Source organism: Lynx canadensis, chromosome C2, assembly GCF_007474595.2.
Source record: "Lynx canadensis isolate LIC74 chromosome C2, mLynCan4.pri.v2, whole genome shotgun sequence".
In the NCBI taxonomy this organism is placed as follows: Eukaryota; Metazoa; Chordata; class Mammalia; order Carnivora; family Felidae; genus Lynx; species Lynx canadensis.
In genome coordinates this window covers 100,253,364-100,267,746 of record NC_044311.2, presented here as the reverse complement: position 1 = coordinate 100,267,746, position 14,383 = coordinate 100,253,364, and the positions used below count along the sequence as shown (strand labels likewise).

At 36.0% G+C, this 14,383-nt stretch overlaps 1 protein-coding gene across 1 annotated transcript in view; it reads right to left on the bottom strand.

The window, feature by feature from the left end:
- Positions 1–14,383, bottom strand: part of SLC9C1 (solute carrier family 9 member C1) — an 87,302-nt gene that overhangs the window by 63,845 nt on the left and 9,074 nt on the right. The window contains exons 5-7 of the mRNA XM_030330087.1: positions 13,688–13,813; positions 8,832–8,993; positions 4,277–4,376 (exon numbers count right to left, since the gene is read on the bottom strand). Of these exons, the coding sequence (XP_030185947.1) occupies positions 4,277–4,376; positions 8,832–8,993; positions 13,688–13,813 (388 nt within the window). The remainder of the gene's footprint in view (positions 1–4,276; positions 4,377–8,831; positions 8,994–13,687; positions 13,814–14,383) is intronic.

Here is a 14,383-nt window from a genome sequence, read left to right as displayed (position 1 = left end):
AATGTTAAGTCAAAACATTCAAAATACTTTCTTTATGACTGAATTTAGGCTAATTACTCTAGGCTGTGACCAGCATCCAAATCACCAAGGAGGAAGTCAAATTTTCACTCTTTGCAGATGACATGATACTTTACGTGGAAAACCCAAAAGACTCCATCAAGAAACTGCTAGAACTGATACCTGAATTCAGCAAAGTCACAGGATATAAAATTAACATACAGAAATCGGTTGCATTTCAATACACCAATTAATGAAACAGCAGAAAGAGAAATCAGGGATCAATCCCATTTACAATTGCACCAAAAGCCATAAAATACCTAGGAATAAATCCAACCAAAGAGGTAAAAAATCTATACACTGAAACTATAGAAAGCTTATGAAAGAAATTGAAGAAGACACAAAGAAATGGAAAAATATTCAATGCTCATGGATTGGAAGAACAAATATTGTTAAAATATCAATACTATCCAAAGCAACTTATGTATTCAAAGCAATCCCTATCAAAATAATACCAGCATTCTTCACAGAGCTAGAACAAACAATTCTAAAATTTGTATGGAACCAGAAAAGACCCCAGATAGCCAAAGTAATGTTGAAAAAGAAAGCCAAAGCTGGAGGCATCACAATTCTGGACTCAAGCTGTATTACAAAACTGTAATCATCAAGACAGTATGGCACTGGCTAAAAAACAGACACTCAGATCAATGGAACAGAATAGAGGACCCAGAAATAGACCCACCGATGTATTGCCAACTAATCTTTGACAAAGCTGGAAATAATATCCAATGGATAAAAGACAATCTCTTCAGCAAAAAGTGTTGTGAAAACTGGACAGCTCCATGCAGAAGAATGAACCTGGAGTACTCTCTTACACCAGACACAAAAATAAACTCAAAATGGATGAAAGACCTAAACATAGGACAAGAAGCCATCAAAATCTTAGAGGAGAAAGCAGATAAGAACCTTTTTGACCTTAGCTGCAGCAACTTCTTACTTGACGTGTCTCTGGAGGCAAGGGAAACAAAAGCAAAAATGAACTATTGGAACCTCATCAAGATAAAAAGCTTTTGCACAGTGAAGGAAACAATCAGCAAAACTAAGAGGCAACCAAGAGAATGAGAGAAGATATTTTCAAATGACATATCAGATAAAGGGTTAGTATCCAAAATCTATAAAGAACTTATCAAACTCAACACCCAAAAAGCCAAATAACCCAGTGAAGAAATGGGCATAAGATATGAATAGACACTTTTCCAAAGAAGACATCCAGATGGCTAACAGACACATGAAAAAATGCTCATCCTTCATCACCAGACAAATAGAAATCAAAACCACGATGAGATACTACCTCACACCTGTCAGAATGGCTAAAATTAACTCAGGCAGCAACAGATGTTGGCAAGGATGCAGATAAAGAGGACACCTTTATCCACCTATTCTACCACTGTTCAGGAATGCAAACTGGTGTAGCCACCCTGGAAAACAGTATGGAGATTCCTCAAAAATTAAAAGTAGAACTATCCAACAAACCAACAATTGTACTACTAGGTATTTATCCAAAGGATATAAAAATGCTTATTCAAAGGGGCACATGCACCCCAATGTTTACAGAAGTACTATCAACAATAGTCAAATTGTAGAAAGAGCCCAAATGTCCATCTACTGATGAACGGACAAAGAAATAGTGGTATATATGTACAATGGAATATCACTCAGCCATCAAAAATAATGAAATCTTGCCATTTGCAACAATGTGGATGGAACTAGAGTGTATAATGTTAAGTGAAAGAAGTCAGTCAGAGAAAGACAAATAAAAATATGATTTTATTCATATGGGGAATTTAAGAAACAAAATAGATGAACATAGGGGAAGAAAAGCAAAAATAAGATTAAAACAGAGAGAGAGACAAAGCATTAAAGACTCTTAAGTACAGAGAACAAACTGAGGGTTGCTCTCAAGTGTTGGGTAGGGGAATGGGCTAAATGGGTGATGGATACTAAGAAGGGCACTTGTTGGGATGAGCACTGGGTGTTATATGTAAGTGATGAATCACTAAATTCTACTCCTGAAACCATTATTACACTACATGTTAACTAACTGGGATTTAAATTTTGAAAATTAATTTAAAAAAGGTAAAAAAAACAAATAAAAATATTTTTAAAAAGATTTTACCTGTTACCAAAAAAAAGATGAGAAGTTATTGGGTGGTTTTAAACAAAAGAAATGATTTGGGTAAGAAGGAAGTGAGGTGGATGAAGATCAGTAAAAGGTCATAAGATTGACACAGTGTAGTGTCAGCATATTTGCAGAACTGTTCAAATCTGGGTCCTAGAGGCTGTAAGCTGAAAACATGGGAGATGATGATCCTCTTGTCTTGGAGAGTCGCAAGGCCCTGCAGCAGATTGTTGTAGAATCTAGGAGGATTTGCTATTGTCATCTTAGGTTTTTACTGTCTTGGAGAGTAGGACCTGACACATGTCATATTTTTGACAGTAACATTCTTAACATTGAGATTATGATGTGCTCATTTATATGACCATGTACATGGGTGGCTGAAGTAGGGGGGCTGAACAGGTTCATAGGAAGAGAGGAGGTCCAGGAACTGAAAGGTGGAATAGAAGGATCAACTGTGTGGGTATGAACCGAAATCACTGAGAATGGTGATAGGGCAATGGTGCTGGAGAGTCACAGTGAGAGGATGGTCAATATCTTCACGAAATGGAGAGTGTGATTCAGGGATCTAGACATAACTACAGTCAAGAGAGTGGCAGATAGTAAAATCTGATGGCATGAGCTTCAAAACTGGGTTCTTCTCGGGAAGAATGAGAAAGTATGATCTAGAAATGACTTTAAGGTATAGAAAGATCACCAGCCTCAACTCTAGGCTCAGTAGTACCCAGGATGTGGGTGAGAAAAACAACTTCTAAAGAAAGCAAGGGAGTAAATGCCTTCAGGGGAGATCCAGCATTTAGTTAGAGCAAAAAGGTGAAGGGAGACTTCAGAATCACTTCCCAAAATCAGATTTAAAACATGTAACATTTTTATTTCTTCCTACAATAATTAATTGTGGCCCAAGTAATTCTGCCTAGGTGTTGGTACAATTGGCTTCCTTTGTAATTGACATGAAATTTTAGTAAAGAGTTCCAAAATTCTATTAAGATTCTATACTTTCAAATTTCTGACTTCTGAGTTTATTCTATCTTCTATAACCTTCTGCAAAACTCCAAAAATCATTGATTATGTTCAGGGCCTCTGTTACTCTATGTTGTCATTGTGCAAGTTAAGTCAAGTTCTCAGCCTGTGTGTTGTATCATTACAGAAAGCACCCTTCTAGCAGGCTGGCACAAATTCCACTCTCCCCTAAGCTGGATGCCCTTGAGCAGGGCACAATTTGTAAATTTGTACAAATGGCCATATTTTCTTTTATAACACTGCCAATCCTCTTCAAATGCCCTAGCTTTATCTTTTAATTTGCTTTGCATGCCATCTCTTCATTGTCCTTAAAATATTGGTCTTCTAGCAGCAGCGCCAGGCTGAGCCATATTGGAGCTTGAAGCAAAAGGAACTATCAGTAGTCTTGTTCTAATATTTCTTTAAAATGTTTACATTTTCACCAGGGGTTTTTTGCATTAATTTCTTTTTTTTTTTTCAAAAATAATGCATTAAAATTTAATTAAAATTTAAAAAAAATGTTTATTTATTTTTGAGAAAGAGAGACAGATTGTGAGCAGGGGAGGGGCAGAGAGAGAGGGGGACACAGAATCTGAAGCAGGCTCCAGGCTCTGAGCTGTCAGCACAGATCAGACGCAGGGCTCGGACCCATGAACTTTGAGATCATGACTTGAGCCGAAGAAAGACGCTTAACTGACTGAGCCACCCAGGCGCCCCCAAAAAGTATTGCATTAAAAGATTATTTATCTTGATTACTGAGTCTTTTGGCACCTTCTTAAATTTTGTGCTTGTGATGAGTGTCTCGCTTGCCTTACCTTAGTCCTCGCCTTGTCTAGTGGGATTACACTGGGAATTACCGAGTAGATGGTCAGAGACTTGAGAGAATTAGGGGGAAAATAGAGCCAACATGAACTCAGGTGAGGTTACAAATTTTGCTTAAAATTAGAGGATTAGAAGACACAAGCAATAGAGTTTCTAGGAAAGGTTTTTATTGAGTAGTTTTCAAGTCAATATCTTACTTTGATAGATATGTAGATATAGCTATTATTACAATATTATAGCGGCCAATGCATGAAAAAATATGAAAATATGCTAGCTACTCACTCTAGAAGAAGTGCTTCAACTCCTGGTTTAAAACTGGTAGAATTTAAAAAAAGTCCCATAATGGCCAGGGTAAATATTCCAGACATTCCAACTAGTTCACCTATTTTAAAAAGAAATAAATATAAAGTATTAATTTAAGATCAACAGTGGTACAAATTTTGCTCAAGATGAAAATATCAGATATCTTGATAGTATAGTAACTTTATAGAGAGGCTACCCTACTTGGTTTCAACTGGATTATATTGCAGGTTATTACCACCACCTATTGTCCTTCTTCCTCCTCAGATTCACACCCAACTGTATGGTGGCGTCTAACATTCTTGCACAGTTTTGGCTTCAGATCATTGCCAACAATTTGAAGCTCATAAAACTCTTTTACTGTGTTCTCGTGCAGCCAAAGCACCCTCTACAGGAGTCATGTTTTTAGAGGGGCTCTGGAGGGATAAAATGGAAGTGAGCAAATGAGTTCTTTGGACTAGCCCACTTCATATGCTTTCTTTCTTGGGAGACAGTAGGAGATAGAAATGGTTTGACTTTGTGGCAGGACTAAGGGAGTCAAACTGGTAGAAACCCAATAAGGATATACTTCCCCAGTTTAATTTTGTTTGGGTGCATTTACTGTGTGAGAACGAAAAGCATGAAAAACTGGAATATTCTTAAAAGTAGCTGTAGTAGAGTTATATTCCCTCTTGCAATATGAAAGTAGCATATTATCAATGTAAAAAATCCAAATAATATGGTACAGTATAGAGATTTTATATATATATATATGTGTGTGTGTGTGTGTGTGTATAAATTTTTTAATTTTTATTTTTTTAAAGAGGACCCATAATTCAACGACCCAGGCTTCAGGTCCAGATCATCCCCAACTTATGCAAGTTTGACTTCTAGTTTTTTGACTTTACAATGGTGTGAAAGCAGTATGCATCCAGTAGAAATGGTACTTCAAATTTTGAATGTTGATTTTTTTTTTCTCAGTCTAGCAATATGCGGGAACATAACCTCTTGTGATGCTGGGCAGTGGCAGTGAGCCGCAGCTCCCAATCAGCCAGGTGATCATGAAGGTGAACAACCAATACACTTACAACCATTCTGGTTTTCTCTTTGAGTCAGCACTCAATAAATTACATGAGATCTACTTTATCATAAAATAGACTTTGTGTGAGATGATTTGCCCAACTGTAGACTAATGTAAATGTTCTGAGCAGGTTTAAGGTAGACTGGGCTAAGCTATGATGTTCAGTAGGTTAGATATACTAAGTGCATTTTTGACTTAAGAAATTTTCAACTTACGATGGGTTTATTAACACATAGGCCCACTCTAAGTCAAGCAGGATAGGTATAATTTTAACAAAAAATTTATTGGAATTTCTATAATGGAGAGGACTACATTTTCTCAGAAGAAATAATTTGATAAGCTAGTTGAGAATAGAGAATGAGACCCAAAAAGGAGCTTCAAGTATTAAAGGATACTTGCTGAATTACAATACTGGACACAAGTGGTAAAAAATTAAGCAGGAAACATGGAAAAGTGAGATTAAAGGTAGCTATCAGGTTTTATGAAATCATGAATTACATAATGTAACTTCCCTTATGAGCTTCCTTGTCCCCATCTTCAGTAAAATTTACTAAGAACCAAAAACATCTATATATTTAAAAGGAGGTAGCAGAGATCGTGAGGAGCTAACCTACAAAATTTTTCAGAAATCATGAGGAGATAGATCTTTGGGTGCTCAGAGGCTAAAGAACTGGGAATTTAAGATAATTGGATCAAGATCTTTGAGAGCAGGGGAGTGAGTTCCCAGTGAACACTCACCATGGCATACATCAAGCATACATGCACACAAAGTCACACAGTAAAAAAAGCTATAATGAGATTGTACAGTAGTAGAGTTCTGTAACTAGTTTCTTTTTTCCACTTACTGTTTAGCAGACTCTGTTCTAGTTAATAAATAAAAATAAAAATAAAAATAAAAATAAAAATTTGTTTTAATAGTAAAGAGTATTGTGGATATTCTACCTTTATCATATTGTCATTACTTGTCAATTGCCAGGTGTATTTGGATCAGTTATTTTCCCTTCCATCTCTTTGGCTTACTTTACATTGCTTTGTTACAACAGTTGTATTTTATTTACTGGTGCCTTGTTAAATATTTAATACCTACCTAGTAGAGAAAGTTCTCCACTTTTTTTTTAAGCTATCTTGTCTATTCTCACATTTAGTATTTCCAGATGATATTTCAAATTGTTTTGTAAAATTTCAACCCCCTCCCTCAAATTTCTATTATTTAATTCGGACTGTAATACATTTTAATTTTATGAAATTGGTATCATTATCACACTACCGAGTCTTTCCCTTCCAGAGATGGAAAATTACAAGTTTTATATTCTTTAGTTTAGTCCTGGCTAGAAATGGTACCTTAAGCCAGGAACTAACACTTTGGTTAGTCAGTTTTGAATTATAAAAGAAGAGGAAAATGTGGACATAGGCACTTTGAGGAGATCAAGTCCTGGACTAGTCATTGTAATTTATTAAGTAACAGTGACACCTGAAAAATATTTATAGGGAATATCTTGAAGATACTAATAATATGAACATTAAGCCAGGTCGGAGTGAAAGTCCTTTTACATTAGATTTATATTTCCTCTGTACCTTGTTTTCAGGAAATTCTGTCCTAGAAGTTTTCTTTCTAAAATATTTATAGAGACATTTTAACTCTAAAAGTTTATAATTATTTTGGGGGGTATAACCCTTAACCTTGAGGCTATGCTCACTTACTAATTAATGTTAGAGAAAAATTATATTTTCTGGAATATATTTTTGTAGAAATTTAGGTATCCACAATTAAAGTAGTACATGATGAATGTATCTGTACTGGCTGTTCCCTAGATGTCTATTAATTCATTAACTTGATTCTATAAACTCACTTGGTTATAATTGGCTTTAATCTCCTGATTAGTTAGGAAGCCTCAAGATCCTATATTCTACCTTTCCTTCCTCAGACATGAAAATAATGACTCTTGTTAGTCTAGCAAATCTAAAAAGATTTTCTCTGTTTCAGTTTATTCCAATTTTATATTTCTCAGTAAACTCTTATAATTTTCCATGTTTAGACTCAAACTTCTTAAGTTTATTCCTTTATATTTTATAACTTTTTGCCAATGTAACGAGTATCAAATTTTCATTATATTTTCTAACTAACTACTGCTGGCTTATAAGAACACGATTTTTTTGTATATTTATCTTATATCAAGCTATTAAAAAGCCTTTTGGGCTTAGTTTACTAATTAATTCTTTTGAGTTTTCTATGTAATTTAAAATGTTGTCACTAATGAAATCATTTTCTCTTTTAAAATTATGGATAAATGTCTTTCTTTTTTTTTTTTTCTTATTGCATTAGCTAAAGCTTCCAGAGCTACTTTAAATCATCAATATGAGAATAGGCAACTGTTTTACTCCTAAATGTAAATGAAAGTGCACAGTATAAGTTGGTAACTAGATAACTAGGTATTAGAGTAAAACCTTGGATTGCGAATAACTTGTTCTGTGAGTGTTCCACAAAATGAGCAAACATTTCTAAGAAATTTTAACTTGATAAACAAGTGATGTCTTTCCATACAAGTAGTATGTGACACCAAACACCATGTGATCACAACTGGGCGAATGGTTCTTGAAATTCACTTTGATAAACAAAGTGCTGTGGATTACAAGCACGTTTCTGGAAAGAATTATGTTCACAAACCAAGGTTTTACTATATTTACTGCACATGCTAACTCCAAGTCCTTTGCAGGGCTGTCTTGAAGAGCAGGGTTGAATGAGATTCTGAGGCTGCATCAGAAAACAATAATATGATGAATGATTAATAACTACCATACTCCTGTGAGGAAGAAATGGTGGCAAAGGGATTAATAATATTGATAGATTTTCTAATATTTAGACTTACTTGATATGAAACTTCTATTTTGATTTCCTTTTTGATCTAAAAGCTGTCCAGAAAAGTATATTTAATTTCAGGCTGTTAGAATGACTATTTTTAAAGACCCTCCTTTTGTAATTAGTAAATTATAATTGCATTGTGATTGAACAATATTTGGGATTTTATTAAAATGCTCTTTGAGTCTAGTTCATTTCCTTAAATGGTCTACAGGTATATATGTAAAGGGTATGTATTTGGTTTGGGGAGATAAGACTGTATATCTTATAAACCAAACACTTAAGTGTTTATTTATATCTTTTTATAGCCATAATTATTTTTTGTTCAATTGGTTATGAAATTATCTGGGAAAGGCATGATAAAGTATCTCATTGAAATTGTGATTTTGTCAAATTCCTTTGTCTTTTATAATGGCATTTACTTTATATATCTTGACACATTGATTTCTGTTGTATAGATACAAATATTTTTATCTCTTCTGATAGGTTATTTTAAAAAAACATTCCTCCAGATAAATTGAATGGTTTATTTTACCAACTTTGCCTGGTATGTATCTTCCCATATCTTTGTATTGAGTTTTTTTGTGTCATTTAATTTTAGGCATAGGCCCCAGACTTACAAATAAAAAAGATGAGGTACAGAATTGACAAGCTGAGACTTATGTGATTGACATCATCACCAAAAACAGTAGCCATCCACAATTGGATCAGTTTTGAACTCAGAATTCCAAACAAGAAACTTGCTAGAAAATAAGACCAAAGTTCAAATAGGATGTCAAAAACTGAAAGAAAGGGGAACAAACAGAAAATAGTTAATAGAGCTTACTTGATCTTAATTTTAAGTGATAATCTGGGTCAACTTTTCTTTTTGTTCCTATCTTTAAAACTAGCCATTGGGGTAGATGTATGGCATTTTCTTATTCCTACATTGAAAGAGTTTCTATTCAAACGCTGAGAGCCATACAAGTTGGCAAAATTCAGTCAGTTTCATTAAAGAGCTTCTTCCGATCCCCGGTAAGAAATATACATTTTTATTCAGTGCCAAACAGTGTAATAAATTTTGGAGATACAGTAATGAATAAGAAGTAGAAAGTCCCCAAACTTTTGGAACTTATATTCTATATCTAACATGATACACACAGGAAATACAGAAAAGGAATGCCTCTGGGTCCCAGCTTAGTGAATCTCCTGTATTGTTGTGGCTTGTCAAAGCAACTGATTGGTTCCTTATTGTTGAGTATTTCATTTGCTTCCAGTTTTTTCCCTGATAAAATGCTGCATTGTATATTGTGTATATTTCTGCACATGGTTTTTTGTACTTCTCTGATTACTTCCTTAGGCTCCAGAAGTGGAATTTGCACTAAAGAATAGTTGCTCCTTTACTGATATTGTCATATTTTGCCAAATTTCTTTCCACAATCGTTATGATGTCCTTCCCAGGAAAACAGGAAGCCTAAGCCCTTGATGGCCTTGGTTGCTGGAATCAGGCATGCCAGTGGGTGAGGAAATCCCCCCACTTTTACAGGGTGAGGAACAGAGGAATAGAATTTGAATCACAGATAAAAGCAGGTTCTGGGGTCAGGAAAGCAGAAGGGTCAACTGCAACAGAATAGGTGGAGAGCAAGAACGAAATGAAAACAAAGAATGGCCAACAGAAAATAGTCAGAGCAACCACAACAAAAAGTGAGACTAAATTTGAGAATAAGTAAATCTTGAACTGTGTTCTGAGGTGGCAAAATGAAAGAGAAAAAAATCTTTTATGAGTCCCATTTATAAACGTCCACTGTGGGAGAGGACACTGCTCAGAGTGCTGAGACAATTTAGATTCCTTCTTACCTAGTCCTGTGCCCATGTTTCTAGGTCTGCTAAGTGGAAAGATGTAGCATCTGTAGGGATAGTATGAACATGGAAGGGGAGTTTCAGGAGTGGCCTTCTAGGTCATACCTGTTCAAGGCATGGGGTTACCCGTAATGGCAATCTGGGGAGTCTAGTACCTCCTGCAACTGAAACAAAGAATGGAGGTTGACTCTGGTTTCAGAAGGATGCAGGGAATGGGAGTTAGAAGACCCAATTTGAAGGTTGCTTTCTTTTTTGAGGTGCCTGGGTGATTCGGTCAGTTAAGTGTCCGACTTTTGATTTGGGCTCAGGTCATGATCTCATGGTTCAAGAGTTCGAGCCCCATGTCAGGTTCTGCGCTGACAGCTTGGATCCTGCTTGGGATTATTTGTTTCCCTCTCTCTCTGCCCCTCCCCCACTTGCACCCACAGGCATGCAGGTACATGCTCGCACTCTCTCTCAAAATAAAATAAATAAACAAAAAAGAAGAAAGTTGCTTTCTTCTTCTCTTTTTAATGTTTATTTCTGAGAGAGAGAAAGAGAGACAGACAGAGTGTGAGTGGGGGAGGGGAAGAGAGAGATGGAGACACAGAATCTGAAGCAGGCTCTAGGCTCTGAGCTGTCAGCACAGAGCCTGAAGCATGGCTTGAACTCAGGAACCTACCTGTGAGATCATGACCTGAATTGAAGTCAGATGACTAACTGACTGAGCCACCCAAGCACCCCAGTTTCTTTTTTAAGAAAGGAAAGTAGTTTCTAATCAGGAAACTATTTACTGAATGGAATTATTAGACTGGGAAAAACCTCAAAGCAAATCCAATATTTCTTACAACTTTTTTAAACTCCTAACATGCAAATTGGAAAAGACAGACCTCTAAGTACAGTAACTCTTCTTAATTTTTCTCTTTATGAAATATGCGCTAACTTCAAAAGACAGAGCAACACTGTTTAAATAATTGCATGAGTTTTTAAAGGTAATAATTATTATCTGAGTTATCCAAAAATTATTGATTCACTATTGTGTCAATTGGTATAAATGAAATATCAGCAAATCTTGTCATACATCTTTTTTCTTAAAGGAAAGTTTTCTTTCAAAGCTGTTAAAAATTCAGAGAAACTCCTGGGGCGCCTGGGTGGCGCAGTCGGTTAAGCGTCCGACTTCAGCCAGGTCACGATCTCGTGGTCCGTGAGTTCGAGCCCCGCGTCGGGCTCTGGGCTGATGGCTCAGAGCCTGATGGCTCAGAGCCTGGAGCCTGTTTCCGATTCTGTGTCTCCCTCTCTCTCTGCCCCTCCCCCGTTCATGCTCTGTCTCTCTCTGTCGCAAAAATAAATAAACGTTGAAAAAAAAAGAAAAAAAAATTAAAAAAAAAAAAAATTCAGAGAAACTCCTAAGGGCTGAGGGGATAAGTTCACTGTTCTCTTCCTCCTTCAGCAGAGTTTTTATTATTGTAGAGTGACTACTTATAGTATTTACTCCTCTGAAACCTAAACACAAAATTCTATTCCATTAATTATTATCAAAATTATGAAGCAAACTCTGTGAAAGCAGGGACTATTATGTTCATGGTTGAAGCACTAAGGCCTAGAATAGTAACTGTCACATAGTACATATCAATAAATAATTGTTGTATTAATGAATGAATGAATGGGTTAATGAATGAATTTCCATATCAGTACCCCCCTATATTCTTTTGACTTGCCAGTGAATATAAAAAATGTTCTCTCGATTAGACTGTAGATGTCAACTCTGATAAGGTTCTCTGACATTCTGTGGTCAATATTTACTATCTTAAATGGAGCTTAGTAGAATATTGGACCAAGTTTGGGCCTGGGCATGGATCCTTCCAACCAGCGTGTATGATGATACCTCTCTGCATTTTTCAGTTTCCCCCAAGAGTGGCCCTTGAGTTTTTAAGATATTTCTGAACATAGACCTCTCTGTGTTGCTCACCCTGGTCTTCTTCAGGAAAGCCCTATCTGCAGGAGGTCTTATGGTAAAAACTCTCTGAGTGACATATTATATCACTTGCTTGTGTGGTCTGGATTTTGGAAGAGGTTGAATGTCTATGGTGGTTAGACTTTCTCACATACCACAGATGGAATATATGAAGCACTTAAAGAAGATATACCTTCCTGTGCTAAATTGGGTTTCCAGGTTCACCACAGATGTTCCAAGTTGCCATGGCCTAGGTAAGCTAACTGGATGTAGAGCAAGGCTAAAGGTGGGTTCTCCTGATGCCCAAGTAGGGTAACTGTCCACCATGTGGATGAGCTCCCTTGAGGAAGACATGAGAGGGGTGATGATCCCTAGAATGTGTGTTCTTCAGAAAAAATAATCTTTAATTCTTAGTTTTAGGCATTGATTATAGAGATATAAGGCAAAGATGGGTCAGAAGAGAGGTAAACAGGAACATTGGCTGCCCAACAGCGAGGTAGTTTCCAGGGACCATGAAAGCCACTACATATAGCTAAAACTTCCTCTTCCTGAGTGATTAGAAAAGTAATTTGAGATATACTTAATTGCTGGGGAAAGGGGGTAGTAGAAGGATCTGGCTCCAATATAACGTATTATTTGTCATCTTAAAGACCCCTTTGATGCACTAGAATGTAGTCTGGAAGCACCCCTTAAATGCTCTTTTTTCAGGACGATAGAAGGGTGAAATGAGATAATGCCACAGAAGGCCTTAGGGCACAAAAGACATCCAGTGAGTGGAATAGTATACGTCAAGAATTTTCTCCAGGAGCCTCTAATCATCACTTTTCCAAAATCGGTGCAAATGGCAGCACACTAAAAAAAGTAAATAACTTCTTAATATTACTTTGAAAATATTTGACTTCATAGACATCCTTAAAGGGTCCTGTGGACACCCTCTCCCGCCGCCCTGCCCAAGGTAGTGACTATCCTCTGAGAACCACTGTTGCAGGAAGAGGGTATGGGGTTTTGATCAGGGAGGGGCATATAAGATGGTTCTGGGATTGCTGGTGACACTATATTTCTTGTCCTGAGTGATAATTACACATCTATATATTTTATAATCATTCATCATAGTGTGCATGTATCATTCATTATATATATAAAATACACAAACATATGATAAAGTAATCAACGATACTTAGGTTCAGGGTTTTCTGAATGTGGTAAATGAACTCATGAAGGCCTTGCAATCTCTCTGCTTAAAGCCCTGTTCTCAGGCCCTGAAGATGGCCATGTCACTCATACTTGCTCTTTAAGCTGACAGCTTTCCATGTTGCCCCAGTGAAGCCAAGGGCAACGGCTGTATGCCTCTCACCACCAGCAGGTGCACTGCCTAGCTTGTCTTCCGAGTTCATCTTCAACTCATAGAAAACAACATCTCTCATGTTCTTGTTGTTGAGCATTTGGACTCAGCCTAGGTCTGTAGAATGCTTCCCCTATAAGAGTCCTCATGAAAAGTCTCAACCAAGTCTCACAATAAAACCACAACAAATATTAAATAAGAGATATGTGGTAGTGCTTTGTAAAGGGTAAATCATTATACTAATGCTCACAATTATATTTGTACAAGCATAAAGTATGGTAAAAGATTACAATATCCATATCAGCTTTTAGAAAATATAAGATTCTAATTTTAAGAAATTTAGGGAAAAAATAGGTCCTTACCTAATGAATTGTTCCCCTTTTGTAGGTTGCCATTAATATCTTCAATACTATTAAACATAATCAAAGACATTATAGAGGTCATCAGACTTTCTCCATTAATTAAATTGGTGAGGCTTCTAGAAAGACCTATGGAAAAGAAAATATTTTGTTTCACTAAAGAAAATCATCAATATTAAAGATTAAACTTTTATTAGCAAGTAGAAGTATATTCTTATCTATAGATTTATATCACATACTTTTCCCATATACTTAAATAGACTTTGGTCATATTTGAAAACTCCCTTAAAGGAAATTTAATTATATATCAACTTTAAGTTAAGTCTAGACTTCCATAATTAGGAACCAAATTTATTGTGTTTGAGTATGGTTTATTTAACTAAAATAATAAGCTAGAGCTGTTATTGCTTGTTTTAAAGCCCAGATGAAAACATGAAGTTCATTATTTTTTTAATTTGGTGATTTAGTCAATATAAATACACATTATATATTTAAGGCAAGATAAGGAACAATGACAGAGGGATAAAGGAAATTCATAAGCCAAGCTTTACAACATGGTGCCTAAGCAAAGTATTCATGCAATTGTCAAGATAATCTCACTATGATTAGAAATTCTCTGACTTTTCCATACATTCCTGTCAAAGGTTTTAGAGATTAAGCTCTATGAAATGGAAAGCACCCTCATATTATGTACTCCCA